Genomic DNA, 17,709 nt, shown 5'->3' with positions numbered 1-17,709 from the left:
CATGCACCATTACTCATTTATGATTTGTTATCATTTGTTTCCCATTTCAGCTAAATCATTCGAATTGTTCAGTATTTGTTAAGAGGAGGGCTTGTATAAGCCTAAAATGGCTCCTCCCTTCTCTCCCGCACGGTTTTTATGTAATATCTAACTTAACTAACTGTATGTCCTTTTTATGTGCAAATAAATCAAATCAAAAATCAAATCAAAACACAATAGAGAACAATAGATGAACGAAGCCACTCCACGAACCATGTTTATTTGGCGAAGGTATGTGCTCGATGAACTCTAGGTTTACTATAATAGAATCACACTTAGGTCACGCGACCTATTTTCATATGTCCCTGGATACAAATGTGCATAACGTTACATAACATAATTAGGCATAGCATAATGAACCTATAATAAGACAAATGTTTTACACTTCGATTAAACTGCATGTTAGTATATATTTATGGTCAACGTTGGGTATTTAGAACTGTGAGACTACAAGAACCTCTCTTTACCGGTACGGTACCGAGCAAAATCCTTCTCACATTGCGTCCTGTACTTACAGTTAAACGATGTACAATACTGGTCAAATCAATGATCTGTACAGTAAAGTCCATTCCAAGTCACCGTGCGGACGTTTGTTGCCATTGTTTAGAACTGATTCTAAAGCTTTGTAATTATATATTTAGGGCATTTGATACTTAAGAAATATCTTTAACGCTGTTTCAACTTTATGATTATATCCCTGATTCTGTAAAACTTTGGAAATCTTCATTATGTGGAATTCGATATTCCTAATGGTTTTTAAATAATAATAACAGCATTCTACCATTATTTACCATGTTCTACCATTTTTTGTAACATTTTGTAAATGGGTCAATGGGTTGGAAAGATAGCAATTTACACATCGTGCACAAAGTAATTTACCATTTGGCAAAGCTTACAAATGTTTGTAAATATTTGTAAGTGTGAAAGAATCACACAGAAGTTTCATTTTGTACAGTTACTTTCAAAATGTTTCTATAATGTTTTTAAAAAAAGGCATAAATATCTTTTAGTCAATTTTTTAAAAATTGATTATTGTAGTTTAGATTTATTTAAAATGATTCAGACTTATTACAAATATCACCTAAAAACCCTCATGCTGACTTGGAATGGACCCTAACTTCTAGGTGGCGTAGTTTTGCCGTGGTGTTGGTGTTGATTGATGTCATGACTTCATAACCCTGTATTTTGTGGTGCATTGTTGGTATTGATTTGTTTCTCGAAATCTTAAGTCTCGTCTGAGTTTATTCCCATTGGTTGTACTTCATGTACTGTTTGGATTTACCATTTTATATGAACTCGTTTGCGTTCATTCATGTACATTTGCTTTTGTTGTTGCTTTATTTGATATTTGAGCGTGGGTATCAGTTAATAACTAGTTTAAAAAATCTGTGTGTCAGGCTATGATGTACATACCTGTTCAATTTCTACACATTGATCAAAGTAATCGTCTTCAGGTTTTAGGTGCATCAGCATCAGCCATGTAACAGGATTTAAGATGAAATTGTTCCTTTGGGGATCCCAAGCATACTTTGCTGGTTATTGCTTTCGTTGTTTCATAGCTTTTTTTCTTAGTTTATAAATCTGGTGCCTCATGACAGCAATAAATAGTTATGTGTGTTGTTGTTGTTTTGTCGTTGTTGCTGTTTCTTCTTAAACAAATGTGCAGAGAATGACAGTCTTCAGCCTACGTTTGATGGGCGGAGATTATTCGTGGTATTGAAAAAGCTACTACTCGCCAACCTGTACCATCACCATCACCACCATCATCTCCCTGTATCATAATCAACGGTTCTACGAGTAATAATTTGATAAAGGGCATAAAATAAGCATTTAGTATAGGATGATTCAGTCATTTATCTGTTTCTATCTACAATGTGGTAAAACAAAAAGAAATGTTCTGTAATTCGACTGACATAAATTCCGTCTAAATTTTACAAACCTTATTAAATGTTGTTTGTTATGTACATTGTTTACTTTTGCTTAGCTTTCTCTGCGCCGCTAAAATGTAAGTTATTGTACTTGAGCACAGTGTTGCTTTGCCCATGTCTCTGCTTCATTTTATCAACACAATCAATTTCAGGTAAGTCCGTTATGGCTTGGACAGTCCCAACAATCGCAGATCGGCAACAGGTGTTTCAGACAGGTATTAAGAATGGATGAGCATTGCGTGCACCTCAATGCGCGGTGTCATCTCTGATGTATATCTATATTCATCCCCGTTGTCAAGTTGCCTTTGTTTTCTCCAAGTGACTATAGATACGTGAATAACAAGGAACAATGGCGTCCAGAATGACCAGGAAGAATCTTTTTAGCAGGACAAAGAACGGACTGGTTTTCATTTTGAGTGCTATCTTGTCTACTTATGTGTGTGTTAAGATTTCAAGAAGTAATATGCATGTCATTGAATGAGGTCAGACAGTGTAGTTTTGCGTTTTCTACCCGTGGGATGTGACTTAATATCTGCATTATCTTTTTGCATCTCTACACAATGACCTGCCTTATAAGAAAACGCTGACGACAGAGAACAAGAATCTCCTGGACACGCCGAAGCAATGATAGCATGTCTACAACCTGTTTTCTCTCAACACACTCCGTACAAGAGCCACGTGTTTCGCCAGTAGTCCTCTCGGGAGTCAGATTTCACCTTAACACCCAGTCTCCATTAGCCCGAGCGTGCTGAACAACGGCTGGGCTACCTGAGTAGAGGTGACGTGGCCGCTAAAAATACACGGGGCGCCGTGACAAGGTTCGTATTGTGAGTCCTGGCGCAGGTTCCCGGTTTTGCTGTAACGGTAGCAACGGGACAACACCAGTTAAACCAGAGCGAGTCGCGAGGCCTGTTTTTGGAATGGATGCTACATAATACTACGAGTTTTATAAGAGAGAAGGCAGATTTTGGCTTATTATTGACAACATGTCGGACAATCGGGCATCTTGTGAGGAACTTCCAGCCAGCAGTAAAGCTGGCGCGAGGACGGAATCCAGGTGAGATATTCTACGATACAGGTGTCAAGTATTTCTGCTATTTGTAAAATAGATAATCATAATATTTGGTACAATAGTACAGGTAATATCGTTCATTGTAAAACGTTGTGCGTTCTGCTTTGACACATGTGACCTGGCTGGATATGAACGAATGCAATGAACAAAAACAACAACTTTTCATTCATTTTGTGCCATAAAAATGAATGATAAAAGATTCACGCTGTTTCATATAGACATAACAATATTTGTATGTATTCTATATAACTCCTGGGTTTTCTAAGGTTATGAAATGAACAGATATGGTGACGTCGACAGCTTTAGTACCAAAATATACCTTCAGATTTGGGACTGTGAACCACATTTGATACCCCGAGCGTCATACAATACGCGTGACACACTTCTTCATAACTGATTTTCCCTCTTGTTATTGTGCCAGCCCAACAGCCATTCGTGACTTTATTTTTCATATGAGGGCTTGTAAAATAACGGGCCATTAATCACGTTTCTTGATCGGTCGACTTATTGCTCCCACTATGGTGATGTTACATGTACTGTCCTGTAAAATAGGTCAGAGAAAACATTTTGCATGTTGCCATTTGTTATTGTTTGGCTTCGGTGATCACTTCTGACACTTTTTTGTTGACGCAGACAGTTATATATGGCCCGAGCAACATCTTGATTCAAACAAAACGTTGTCGAATATACTTACTTTACTAGCAACAGCAACGACAACAACAAAATCAATGATTTCTAGAGGCATTTGTTTGTTAACTGAAACGACAGGGAAGAAAGGAATGTTGCTGTGACTTGTGGAAAGTGTTTGTAATCGTAACCCATCTCAACCGCTAAGACCCCACTACACAGTTGAACCGATAACGGTTCAAACAGTTGCACAACCGCTGTGTCTACTGGGGCAAGAAGGCCGCTATTGTAAAGTATTGGTTTGTATCAAGGCCTTATGTTTGCTCTTAACGGTTTTGTGAAGAACATTGGAGTGGATGAAATCGGATCAAAAGCACCGCTAAAAGCTGTTGGAAAGGGAGAAAGTAAACTAGAAAACTTCGCGATTTTCGTCTCCTTTCATGTTCTGGATAGATAATTCATCACAATGTACTAGCAAATAAGATTTCCATCGATTCTGCTGGAGTTAGCTGGTGGTAGCATGCAGACACCCTAGTTTTCACGGCAGCTGAAATAGGTGGAGAGTAAATAAGCTACAGTGTAAACTACCGAATATGCGGACTACTTAAGCATGCAAAGCCAAAACTACAGAACACACAGACCACCTAAGCCCAAAGAAAGGAATACAGAGAACAACTTGTATATATCTCAAGAAAATCAGCAAAAGCTGAACCACAAGAGAGAGTTATTTCGTGATTGAGAAAAGAAATAGGACTAAGATATGGTTATTACAGGAACCTGGACATCTAAAGGTATATCTTTTATGTAGATAAGTGAGGAGCAGAGTTTTGGGACACTATAAACTGAATGAAATCACAAATGACTGTTTTCAACCGCGAATTTAAAACATCGTGAAAACATCTTGAATTAAAAGAACTGCGAAAGAAAATGCACATATACACAATATGTATTCACTGTGTATGTACACATATTGATATACAAAAGGATTAACTATTTTATGCATCCTTATTGCTGTACGTACACTGTGTGCGTATTACTTCAAAGAGAATTAACGTCAATACAACGTTATTTCCTTATTTCCTTTGAACGAAACATCATTTCACAGATCAAGTTTGTATGAAGATGACGTTCCGCAGTCGGCACGTAGTGACGGCGCAGATACCCCGGATGTTGGTGAGATGGATAACGAACAGCGGGACAGACTACGGCTGACACGTGACCACATCGTGCTGAGGTTACAGACTGGTCACGTGTTGGACCATCTTCTACAGGAAAGGGTCATCAGCGACAGGTGCGCCTAGATGTTGTCATTGTCGTTTAGAGGGTTGTGTTTTAGAGGTTATTTGTCTGTCTGTTTTTTTTTTTGTGTGTGTGTGTGTGTGTGTGTGTGTGTGTGTGTGTGTGTGTGTACATGTGTGTTTGTTTGTTTATGAACAGCATACTCGAGAAGCTGTGGATGGATCATGATGATATGGTGGGCTGGTGTTGGCAAAGTGTTAGGTCATTGGTCCCTAGCGGCTGTCTAAGGTTCTGAAGCAGGATTTTCGGTTTTATATGAATATGAGGGCACAGAACTCTTGTTTTCTTTACTCTAGGTTGTTTACTCATTCGTTATTTATCATTTTCCGTTAGGCATATGCTAGATGGCTAGATTTCTTGAGCATTTTGAGCGGAAGAAACAAAAGGAATAACGTTAAATTATGAATTCGAAGTAAACGAAACTAACTGAAAGTACAGTCTGTACGTGCACGTGTCTTTAACCTACCAAGATGGCGGTCCAAAAACTCTCAGACGCTCTGCATTCATTTTTAACATCAACAAACCGATTTACAGCACCTTCCATCTGCTCCTCATAGCCTACGTAGCCTATGTGGCCTATTATGTACATATGTGTAATTTAGATTTGTTTGTTGTATCTTTGTGGGTCAGCCGTCATCAGCTTGAATAGACTGCCTAGGCTGGCCCAGTGTAATGACTTGTTGTCATTTTCAATAAATAAAGATGGCGGTCACTAAATCATGTGACTGAAAAGTAAGCATTTTCCCCATATAACCATACAGGGACGTGGATGAGATCATGGACCCCGAGAACGACACTAAGCAGCGCGCGTCCGTTCTGCTGGAAATCCTCCCCAGGAGAGGTGCGCGCGCCTTCAAGGTCTTCCGGGACTCCCTGCTGCTGTGTGAGGCGGCCGACTACTCGGACCTGGTCACCGAGCTGGACAGGGTCGTGGTGGGGGGAACAGGTGGGGAGGAGAGCAGCGCATGTGATGATAGTTATCTTAGCACGATCTCTGATAACATACACTAGTAGATATTGTTACATTACGTCTTCACATTGTAAATGTGTATCTTCTCTACCTTATACCATTGCTTTCGGATGAAAAATTCCCGAGAAATATGGTTCAGTCGCTAGAACTTTATTCATGAAAAAATAGCGTTTTTATTCTTTAACACATAGTGCAACATACATATTAGCCATTGGTATAAAGTAAATTGAGGATGAAAATTGGTTTCCAATGACCGATCGATTTTCTCCATGCTTCTGACAGGAATGCTACAGAAGGACGACAGAATCCAGGTGGTCATCCGGGTGCGCCCCTTGCGGGGAGAGGAGAAAGAGCAGGAGGAGGGGTGCCTGACTGTGGACACACGTCTCATGCAGGTTAACATCTCAGACAATACATTTTGATCTTATTCTATACGCTATATAACTGTTACTTATGATCAAGCAACTGATGGTCAGACGTTTCAGGTAGCTACCACAGACTACTCTTCGTTAGTGACTGCGCAAGATCTGTATTCCAAAAGTCATTTAACACTTAACTATCCAGTTGCTTTATCTTGTGTATCTCATTAAGTAGATGTCTAACCTTCACCTACTCTTCATCTATTCTTTGTGTGCTTTCTCTCTTTTCCTGTAACCAGCATAGCTAAAGACCCATATAGCATCTTAGATTACCAATTTAAGTGAATTCCATGCTCTATGTAATATCAGGAATCAAAAGTGGTCATAAGATATGGCTATGAAAAAAGCTAAATTATACTCTTTGCAGATCTCCGTACCTACCATGAACAATGGCGTTCAACAGTTTATCTTCAACAAGGTGTTCCCCGAGGAGACCACGCAGGCAGAGATTTTCAACACCATGGCCAGCCCCATTGTGGACGCAGTTCTGGAGGGGTACAACGGATGTATACTTTGTTACGGTGAGCACACATAACTCTACCATCAAATTATTTAAAAGAGTCACTTAACATCAGCCACGTTAACTTCAGCCAGAGCATATTGTTGTCATGAAAGGGTCTATGGAGATACTGCCATAAACATATAAGGCCACGTTGATTTGATTATATGGATGACATCCGCGCTCGCACCAATTTTCGGCCATTTCCAAAAAAAAAAAAAAGTTTTCGACCACACAATAAATTGTGCAAAGCAGCTGTAAAATGAGCACAAATATTCCATAGATTGAAAAAAAAGTATCAGAAAACAGATAACTAATGCCATAGAATGCCAAAATGAATCTAAAGTCAAAGAATAAGATGTGAAAGGACAGAAAGAAAAAAATCTATTTTTGGTTGGGGGAGGTACCAATACAGAAAATTCAGGTCCAGAGGATCATTTCCAGGTCCGGACATGAACCTGGACCTGATTGTCTGTGGAAACTTGAGAACTGGCAATACTCAAAACAATGGTAATTGGTCAATTTTGCTACAAAGGAATCTGTTTGGTGGATTATTGGACTCCCACTTCATTTTAAAATCCCATCTCCATGTAATAAAGGCTAACTGTCTCTGTACCTTTGACTGTAGAAACTTGGTGCAATTGACAATAAACTCTACTTGACTTCGCTTTTGTTGTCTTCTTGGCCCCCCGGTTAGACCCCAAATGGCTGCCGACATAGTGTGTCCATTTTGTAATTGGCGAAACCTGTTCCTCTGTTTTTTCAGGTCTGTTTTTCAGGTCGGATTGGTCCAAGAAGAAAAAAATGTTTTGCACCCGTATGATGTACTGGTCCCTACACCTAACTGTTGGTATACCATACTATGTGTGTTTAGTCCTATGTTCAACCTTCCTGGCCACTTTGATTTCATACTGAAGGCAACTTTTTTTTTTGGCCAAACTTTTTTTTTATTCGCTCGCTCGCATCAGTTTTGGAGTTCCCGGAGGATGTCATCAATATAATCAAATCAACATGGCCTAAGCCAAAGATAAAAGTCACCTATTCTTCCTGCGCAGTGACTGGCTCATCCATATGAAGCTATGGGGTAGTGCCTGGAGTCGCGCGGCGAAATGATTCGAATCCATTTTCCTCTGTTAAAACGGATGTTGGGTGGGAGGGGAGGGAGGATTGAAATTGTTCGACCCTCGTCTAGACAAATTTGACAACTCTTATTACAGATGCACGGCATAGCAGCAGTACTAACTTGCGCCGCCATTCACATTTCTATACATTAAAACCAGCCTTAATAAAATCCGTTCGTTATCTTACAAACTTAACGCAAATACATTTGCAAGCATTTCAGAATTGTACCAATTCCAAACATCACTCCTCTCGTGTCTCCCTCCCATCTCTTTCTCTACTCATAGTTTACCTTTCGCCGAGCTACCAGGCTATGCGGATGAGTCTGTCTAACTACGCAGTAATCAGTCAGCTTTTGCCTTATATAGATAGCTCACATGGACAAGCCAATCACAGCGCAGGAAGAATAGTTACCTATTCTTACTCGATCTAAAGTCGCGCCTCTCAGCAACCTTCTATTACTAAACTATGCAATATATCTTTTATCTCTCCTTAATCCTTTTCCCAATCTCATTCTCACATATCCCCATTAATCCTTTTCCCAATCTCATCCTCATATATCCCCATTAATCCTTTTCCCAATCTCATCCTCATATATCCCCAATCTTATCATATATTTTCTTTACCTGTAAGTTATCCCAATCTTATTTTCCTAACGGGCTCTCACATGCTACACAATGCTTAGGATCATGGGTTCATATTACCTGGTAACACATATTACACAGGGTCACATGGGCCTGTCGTTGTTGTTGTTGTGTCTCTAACCGCTTCAGCCTGGAAACAGATGACATCCTCGTGTGTAACCTTCCCAAGCATATTTTGTATTTCGACAGCTCCTTCCTTTTTGCTCAGTACCTCACTTATGTTGAAGACTTTTCGAGTTCGTACAGGTTTGAAGGAGATATTTTCACTTTTGTACTGAAACTCTTCCTCAACTGGATCCGCTGCCCTTTTACTCATGTTATGTCTATAGCAGCTGTGTAAAAGTGTCAATGTCGTTGGTGTTCTTCCATGTTCTGTAGCTTGCCACTTGTTAATCATATGACCTATCCTGGTATTGTTGTTCTTCATTACGAGTCTGGCATACTCCATGGCTTGAATACTTCTCAAGTATATATCTAGGGGCATAACGTTTGTTAGCACCTCCAGTGCCTCAGTAGAAGTGTGTGATAGGCACCCAGTGATTTTCAACAGCGCCTGTCTCTGCACCCCTTCCAACTTCTTCACTGCCGTGTCCGTTGCATTAACCATCAAAGCTGCTCCAAACTCTGCATGTGGGCGTACAAGTGTCTTGTACACATGTGTAGCTGTATTTTGATCAAGGCCAGTTCTTGGGTCCATCACACTTGCTACTGCTTTCAGAGTCTTATATGCTTTCTTTGTTTGGTGCTCTCATATGTAAATATCTGTCCATGTGTATTCCCATTAATCTTCTTTTTTTTTTCTTCCTCTGCTTCTGTCAATGTGCTGTTTCCCATATGTAGTACTAGTTTCTTTCTCTGCTCGTTAGGAGGCTGGAATACCATGTATTCAGTTTTTGCAGCTTGTACCTTTGCATTCCATTTATTGCACCACTGTAGTGTACTGTTAATGTCTTCCTGAACTGTACTCACTAGTGCATCTATGTCCTTACCCCTTTTCCACAGCATATTGTCATCAGCGTACTCTCCATGTTCAGCATATCACATGTGTAAGCGTTGCAACGTAGGTGACAGTATAGCACCCTGTGGTATGCCAACATACGTTTCCTTCCATTCTGTAGTGTGATCATTAACACAGAATCTGTTCAGTCTGTTCAGAAACTCGTGTATATTGTCAAGCATCCTTCCTCCTACACCCATCTTCCATAGTTTCCACATTTATTACACAGTCCATAAATTGCCTGTCCATATTTATTACACAAATTACACAAGACGATGGGCCTGTCCCATATCTTATCACACAGATTACACAAGACCATGGGCCTGTCCCATATTTTATTACACAGATTACACAAGACCATGGGCCTGTCCCATATTTATTACACAGATTACACAAGACGATGGGCCTGTCCCATATTTCATCACACAGATTACACAAGACCATGGGCCTGTCCCATATTTTATTACACAGATTACACAAGACCATGGGCCTGTCCCATATTTTATTACACAGATTACACAAGACGATGGGCCTGTCCCATATTTTATCACACAGATTACACAAGACCATGGGCCTGTCCCATATTTATTACACAAATTAAGCAAGACGATGGGCCTGTCCCATTTTCTATTACACAGATTACACCAGACCATGGGTCCAGCCCATATTGCAACCACCACATGCACATGTACAAGACAATGGGCCTGTCCCATATTTCACAATACAATGCCGGGCTCCACCTAGTCCATAATGTAACCCAAGTAAAAACTAACACCACCTGTGAAAAAATACAAATTGCATCAGGATCATGTGCCCAGCCAAAATAGCAAATCACATCGTGAACGAACACGCCAATACTTACCTGCAGCTGGTAGCGAACAATGCTTGTACCACGCCTGGAACTAAACCGCTAATTACCATAACTATGACACTGGAAAATCACGCACGTGAATCAACATACCTTACAGTTGCTACACAATGTAAACGATGCAAAACAAATTTAATGAAATTTCAGTAAGAGTTAATGTCAAACACAAAACGAAAACTAGAGTTCGGCGACCTCATACCTCCATGAAAATTTAAAGCTTTCGTAAATTTCATGCAATTGACTAAGACATTAACATAATGTATGCATGGTGTTGTTAATCATTGACTAACGTTCACATGTTACAATTATAAAATTCCCATTATTAATCATAAAGAGGTTTTGCAATTTTTACATAAATTATGCAAATAAGTTCCTCATTACCATATTTGGTATCTGCTTATATTCCACCTATCATAATTAACATGTGTTACATGTATTGAGGTCCAGTTATTGAAAACAATGGAACTGTACAATTTCCTCATTAATTATGCAAATTCAGTCATCATTTGCATAACATGTATATCATTATGAACTTCTTTGCCTAAGCTACCTGCATGCCTAAAATGCAGGCAATCCGTCGTTCCTTTCTGCAGTTATCCTCTTTGGAGTGTCTTGACAAAAACGCCCCTGCAGTTCCACAATTGAATGTTAGGGGACTGAAACTTGCCCCACTTTGTCATGACGCTAAAAGCTATCTACCACCCAAATGTCACGACCATATCACGTACGGGACAAGAGATACATTGAAAAAACTGCTATGATAGAATATTCTCATTAATTATGCAAATGTACTCCTATTTCGCATAATTAGTATTTTATCTTGTAAAACATTGTCTAAGGTACCTACATACCAAAAATGATGAAAATCCGTTATTCCCTTCTGGAGTTATCCTCGTCAGAAGTTTTTGACAAAAATGCCCCTGCTATCCCAAAACTAGACGCTAGGGGGCCCAAACTTATGTCATTTTTTCCTGAGCACAAGATATATCTAATACTTAAAAATCTTGACCATAGCATGTTCAGAACACCGAGATAGCAAAACCGGAAGTTGCGCTGCAGTACCAAGGTCACACACCAGGGGGCCCAAAATTGACCTTGACCTTCGTCTTCCCAACCCCTACCCACATACCAAATATCATCGTAGTCCATCAAGAGATTCTCAAGTTATGCTGACCACAATATGCGGACACACAGACAGACACACACACACACAGACACACACACAGACACACTCAAAACTATACCTCCATTTTTTCATGGAGGTAATAACACCATGAAATCACACATTGATATCGCCTTCCCTTCCGACCGCTGTTGCAGCCTTCACCCTGCCTCCACTACTGTCCATTCCCTCGAGCTCCGTGCCAGTGGTTGTTCGGCACGGCAAACCCCGACGGCCTGTGCTAAATCTCCGACCCAGCGTCAGCGTTCTCTGGCGCTCATATCCCCTTGTTTCCTGTCGCGTCGGCTGTTCTCTGGGCCGCGGCGGTGTCCTAGCATGGCGTTCGGGCCCTCCGTCGTTCTAAGCTCCATCGGCGTTCCCAGGTGCTTCGAACGGACCTGTACCATCAGAGAGAATACCAATGCATTCCAGTTAAACATGTCACTCACAAAATATATGTTTTCAGTCGCACTCTGATTCACAACGCCCGCCACACGACGCTCGGTCTGAAGGAAGAAGGGCCCCACAGCCGGAAAACGCCATGCACGTGCAAACTCACATACCAACAGACAACTCTCGCACCTGGCTTCCACCTTCTGACCCAAATAAGCGAAAAGTACACAGGAAAATAACAGTGAATGGGCCAACCTTCGTCACCTCAGTAACATACAAGTACCGTACTTTCCCCATTGTTTTTCTCTCAGAATTTCTCACATACAAGTACCGTACTTCCCCATTGTTTTTCTCTCAGTATTTCTTCGTTGTCTGCCCCGACGGATTAGCCATCTACGTCCCGGGTCCGAGTCAATCCCCCATGGCTTGCGCGTGACGCTTGGCTTCCCGGCCCTGCTGCCGCCTGGTGTCCCAGACCTGCCCGGCTGGATTTCCCTAAGCTGCTGGTGCCGGGGCTCTCACTGGCGTAGTTAGGACTTGCAATATCTAAGAAACAACAATAAAATTAAGAGAGATTCCGACTAAATTCGTCCCTGCATTCACGCCACACCAGGCAGCACCACGACCATCCGTGAAGGAAGAAGGGCCCTGCATAGATAAAGCCGTGCACGTGCCTCTTGCATACCGACAGACAATCACCACACCTGGTTTACCCTTTTCCGACCACAAAAATTAACGCCCAACCTTTCCCTTCAACGGTAACAGATACCACGACACTTGCTCCCATGCCGGAAAATGTTTCCTCGGTCTCCCACTCCACTGTTCGCTCCTGCCGTTTGGCTCCACGGCGCTCGACGATCCCACCCGTGCGCCCTGTGGTGGTTCCGTCGGCAAAACCCAGTTCTGGCGGCCTGCCTTGCACGTTCTGCCCGGCCCTCAGAGCACCTAGCGCCGGCGACCAGTCTATGGGGATGAGTCTGTCTAACTACGCAGTAATCAGTCAGCTTTTGCCTTATATAGATAGCTCACATGGACAAGCCAATCACAGCGCAGGAAGAATAGTGATTATGTTGTAAAGTTTGCTGTCACTATGCCCTGAAGAAGGCAACAGAACGATCGTTGTATGCCATTATCCAACTGAACATTTCCATGGTTCATTGCCTATTGTAGGAAAAACTGGCTCCGGGAAGACTTACACCATGGCAGGACCATCGGATAGAGACCTGAACGAGAAAACAGAAGGCATCATCTACAGAGCATTGAAACAGCTGTTCCTGAAGTCTCAGAAGAAAAAGGATTGGAACATCGCCTTCTTCGTCAGTGTCCTCGAAATTTACAATGAAAAGGTAACTAAAAATAATCATGTTTCCCTTATCATGCATATGTTAAATATACATTGATATATATTGATCAATCAGGAGGATGGCATAGAAAATGATTCTACCTCCTCTTTTTTATTGGCAGGTCACGTGTCCTGAATGACTGATTTTTTTAACCGAAAGAAGGTTGAACTAAAGGCAAACAAAAGTTTGGAGTTTTTTTGTGTTGGTGGAGAGTTTTTATATCAACAAACGAAACTCATACACTTTTGCAATTTCTATTGTGCATTCTGTAAATAGGTGTTTGATCTGACGGTGCCAAGGAAGGAACGCCCGTCACTGGACATCAGAGAAGACCCGTCCAACAGTTTGTTCTTCGCTAACAATCTGGAGAAACACAACATCACCAACGCCATGGACGCCATCAGGGTGTTCTTTGAGGCGTCAGCGTCAAGGAGAAGCAGAGCTACGGAGGTCAACGAACGCAGTTCGCGGTCTCATATGGTCTTCCAGGTAATAAAAACATAACTTTTGTAAGTATACAATGAAAAGTATGCTATACGTCATCCACAATAAAGCAAAGAAATGATGAAAAATAAAGCTAGTGTTGTTTACAAGCAAGAGTTGTTTAATAATCATGATAATAATAATAACAACTACATGTAAGTATACAACGAAAAATATCCTGTACGTCCACAACAAAGCAAAAAAAGTGTTGTTTACAAGCAAGTGTTGTTTACAAGCGAATTTTGTTTACAAAGATTCCTTTTTCCGCTCTAGGTTGTGGTGAGCATCCTCCACAAAGAGGGGACAGAATCAGGCCGTACGGGAGAGTTGTACCTGGTGGATCTGGCTGGCAGCGAGACCGCAGGGGAAGTCAACAAGGACGCCGAGGGGCTCCGCGAGGGCGCCAACATCAACATGTCCCTTCTGCACCTCAAGGAAGTCATCCGAGACCTGTCCGTTAAAAACCGCCAGGACTTTAAATTCAGACGCAGCAGTTTGACTATGCTGCTGAAGAGGGTTCTGACGGGAAATTCGAAAACCGCTTTCATCGTCAATGTGGATCCATCTAAGAAGTCGCTGCGGGACACAAGAAGGTCTCTCGACTTCGCTTCGGATGCGAAAAAGGTCAAAGTCAAGCCGAAGATCAACTACAGCCCTTTGGAGTCTCTCCTTATTAAGTACGTCACTGCGCATGCGTCAGTTCCTCGAGCTTCTTTCGTCTACTCTCCCTCCTTTTTTTCTTTTTCCAATTCCTTCCTTAAATTTTCGTTGGCTTTTCCTTTTGCTCGGCCTTGATTAGTAAACAAAGCTAACAGCTTGTGGTTTCTTTATTTTTCAGGTACTTGAAGGATATTGGAGACTTGAAGAGACAGATAAAGACAATGAAGAAGAGCCGTAAGAAAAGTGCAGACGGCAAAAAACTGAGGTCGGCACGGAAGACCTCAGATGTGGGGACGGAGGCTGAAGTAGACACGGCATCTCTTACATCGGAGTCGGTAAATAACTTATGCATATATATAAAGTTTTAGGATAACAAATCGTAATAAATGTTTTGATGGGCTCTTTTCTTATGCCTACTAGAAAAAGGCTACACTAGCATGGGTTCCATCGACTACTAAGTATTTGTTTCATGGTTCCCACACAAGCGGAGAGTATGTTAGCCTGTTAAAGCTACGTATCTTTCCTACATCCTTGACAACATTTTTGATTGCCACGAATGCAAAAAATCTATGTCAATATACATAAGATTTCATGCCGTATTTGGATGAGGGGAAAATCGACGTCTCTTTTCTTGTGCTTGAACTAAGATATACCATTTGTCCAACAGAAGGAGTCGTTTGACGTGGACAGGGTCCGTGAGCTGGTGAACTTCAGCGTGACCAACACGGCGCAGGACTTCCGCGCCAAGCTGGACGGGCTGCTCGAGGAGGAGCGCCGAGAGATCAAGGACGAGATCTCGGCACAGCTGAAGGGCTTCCAGCAGACCGTACAGGAGAAGAGCGAACAGGAGGCACAGCAAGCAAAAGAGAGCGTGGTGACCACAGACAAGTATGTAACGTTCTGAGTAGTTTTGTTATGCCACGGACTATATCAGTTGTGTTCATGAAGCTTGAGGCCCTAATCTCGAGCTCATAGGCTACCAAAGAGTGGACCATGTTACATTTAGTCGGTATGAAGTATCTAATTTTATATTGACATTGTGTGGTACTCTCTCCAGCTTAAATTCTTTCCGTCCCACTCATCGTTCGGGAGCTCATTTTGTTGATTTTCCTGGTTTAATATGTCATTTTAAGCCACTGTTAGTAATGTCCATTTTCAACAGTTTCATGTCATTTTGGGGACAGATTGGGTAAATTATTTTCTGTCCCAACAAGCAAATTTCCGTCTGGTGGACGGACGGACGGAGATGGAAGGACAGATCCCGGAGACATCCTTGCCCATGAGCGCATTGACTGGCTATTTTACTTAAGGTTCGCATTGTTTTATGTTTTATTAACTGTTTTAAGTTATGACTTGCATTAAGCTTCAATTCTATCACACAGGTTGCTAGAGGAAGTTCACAGCAAGCAACAGCAGGTTTTGGATGAACAACTGCAGACTAGACAGCTGCTGACGGACATTAAGGAGCGGACAGCGGAAGAGCACACACGTGACGACACATCCGGTCAGCTCAGCGACCATGTGCAACAAATGAACTTGGCAATGGTACGAAGCCTGCATTGTCTTCTGTAAAAGCAGCAAGTTGTAGTGGCCTTGCCGCCGCTTACAAACTTATTTACTTTATTTTGAATTTTTTAGGAAGGTCCCCTCAGTTAGCTAGGTAGCTGATTTCCAAGGGATCACTTACAAACGATGGCATGCTGCGAACAAAAATAGATATCCACAGAATGAAAGCATTGACTTGCCATGCAGATTCGCCAAAGCATTGACTGACGTTTAACTAAAAGTTCTATTGTACAGTAGCTCTATGATCACTTATCATTTTTAAGTCAAATGAAACCAATGAAAGGCATTCTTTCGCTATTAAGATTTGATTCGGCAATTGATAACAATGTTTACAGTAAGTTACTATTCTACTCTCTTTGAAACATTTAGGAGGACCTGAGAACTTTAAACCGAGAGTTGAGGTACGAGATGGAGTCTCACTTAGAGAACATCCGACAAGACATGAGGAACAGAGATGATATCACTGATAAAAGTGTGAGTATATCATTACATATAAGAGGTCAACGCTTGATCTCATGCCTGGTGACAGTTTCGTCACCTCAGCGAAAATGCAAAATTCTTGTATCATATTCAACGAATGTCAGTTTTAGTTATTCATTTATTTTGTTAAAACAGTATCATGAAGAATTCAAGAAGCTACAGACGAACTACGCAGACTTGAAGATCGAGATTAACTTCCTCGCACAAGCTTTCAAGGAACAGGCGAAGGCTGCCGAGGAGAGAAGGGTGAGTTTTCATTTCAAGTAAAGCTACGCGATAGATGGAAGACCCCAAGACTTAAAGGACAGCATCAGAAAATCCTGAAATCATTATTTTCCAGTAGTTTACTCATTAAAAAGTTGATGTACGTCAATTTTTACATTGATCCGCCTAATATGACCCTGTAGACACGTTTGAACTTCGCGCTCTCCTCCTCTCTCCCGCCGCGCTGGGCCATGACGTAATGGCCCCGTGCTGATCGTCTGACGTCACGGATCCGAAACTTCTGGCCAGCCAAACTCGGTGAACCTCGGTCCTCTCAGCGGTAAATAATCACTCCACCATTCTGGAGTTTAGTCCGCTGTTGTTGACAATTACCTTCGTGGACCTGTAAGTCGCGTTGTGAGCTGTCTACGAAGCCATAGTCTCCGGGAGACTGAACATGAATGAGTTTGTCTGCACGTAAACCGCGCGGCGACGGAACGAAATCAAAACAATGGTGGTGGGGGAGGTTCACGCACCGTGCCATTCTGGACTGTTACAGGAGCGAGTTCGAGTCAGTTCTTACCTTCTCCTTTCCGGACAGCACATCGATAATTACACGTAAGCTTCCACGAATTAGGGTTGAATTTACAGTTGTCCAACTAACATTGACTTAAAAAAAACCGAGTTTTCGTGACATTTTTCCTCTGACAACATACCCTTGATCGCTACATATCGAACGATCCCATTTTCGCGCCCAAACACCGTCATAACAACAGTCGGGTGAAAAATGGTCAGAGCAGATCCACGCGCCACATGGAAATTTTGACGAATTTTGTCAATTGTCCATGACGGCTTGATATGAAGCTTCACAGCGATTAGCCACTTATGTAGCCTGCGATCATCATTCTTTAAGTTATTAACAACACAGTGTATGGTC

The 17,709-nt window shown here is 41.7% G+C and overlaps 1 protein-coding gene and 1 long non-coding RNA gene across 2 annotated transcripts in view; one reads left to right on the top strand and one right to left on the bottom strand.

The window, feature by feature from the left end:
• The first annotated feature begins 2,948 nt into the window (after window positions 1-2,948).
• The window catches only part of LOC118426154 (kinesin-like protein KIF3A), a 16,369-nt gene continuing 1,608 nt past the window's right edge, over window positions 2,949-17,709 (top strand). The window contains exons 1-13 of the mRNA XM_035835416.1: window positions 2,949-3,024; window positions 4,772-4,957; window positions 5,727-5,911; window positions 6,218-6,330; window positions 6,722-6,875; window positions 13,207-13,382; window positions 13,656-13,868; window positions 14,136-14,539; window positions 14,701-14,857; window positions 15,190-15,410; window positions 15,905-16,067; window positions 16,458-16,562; window positions 16,704-16,814. Of these exons, the coding sequence (XP_035691309.1) occupies window positions 2,954-3,024; window positions 4,772-4,957; window positions 5,727-5,911; window positions 6,218-6,330; window positions 6,722-6,875; window positions 13,207-13,382; window positions 13,656-13,868; window positions 14,136-14,539; window positions 14,701-14,857; window positions 15,190-15,410; window positions 15,905-16,067; window positions 16,458-16,562; window positions 16,704-16,814 (2,259 nt within the window). The 5' untranslated portion in view covers window positions 2,949-2,953. The remainder of the gene's footprint in view (window positions 3,025-4,771; window positions 4,958-5,726; window positions 5,912-6,217; window positions 6,331-6,721; window positions 6,876-13,206; window positions 13,383-13,655; window positions 13,869-14,135; window positions 14,540-14,700; window positions 14,858-15,189; window positions 15,411-15,904; window positions 16,068-16,457; window positions 16,563-16,703; window positions 16,815-17,709) is intronic.
• LOC118426505 lies at window positions 9,502-12,768 on the bottom strand. The gene is made up of 3 exons (XR_004832402.1): window positions 12,368-12,768; window positions 11,767-12,041; window positions 9,502-10,391 (listed from the first exon to the last, which is right to left on the bottom strand). It is a non-coding gene; the product is annotated as an uncharacterized LOC118426505 (long non-coding RNA).

Source organism: Branchiostoma floridae, chromosome 11 (assembly GCF_000003815.2).
Source record: "Branchiostoma floridae strain S238N-H82 chromosome 11, Bfl_VNyyK, whole genome shotgun sequence".
In the NCBI taxonomy this organism is placed as follows: domain Eukaryota; kingdom Metazoa; phylum Chordata; class Leptocardii; order Amphioxiformes; family Branchiostomatidae; genus Branchiostoma; species Branchiostoma floridae.
This window is presented reverse-complemented; position numbering and strand designations above follow the sequence as displayed.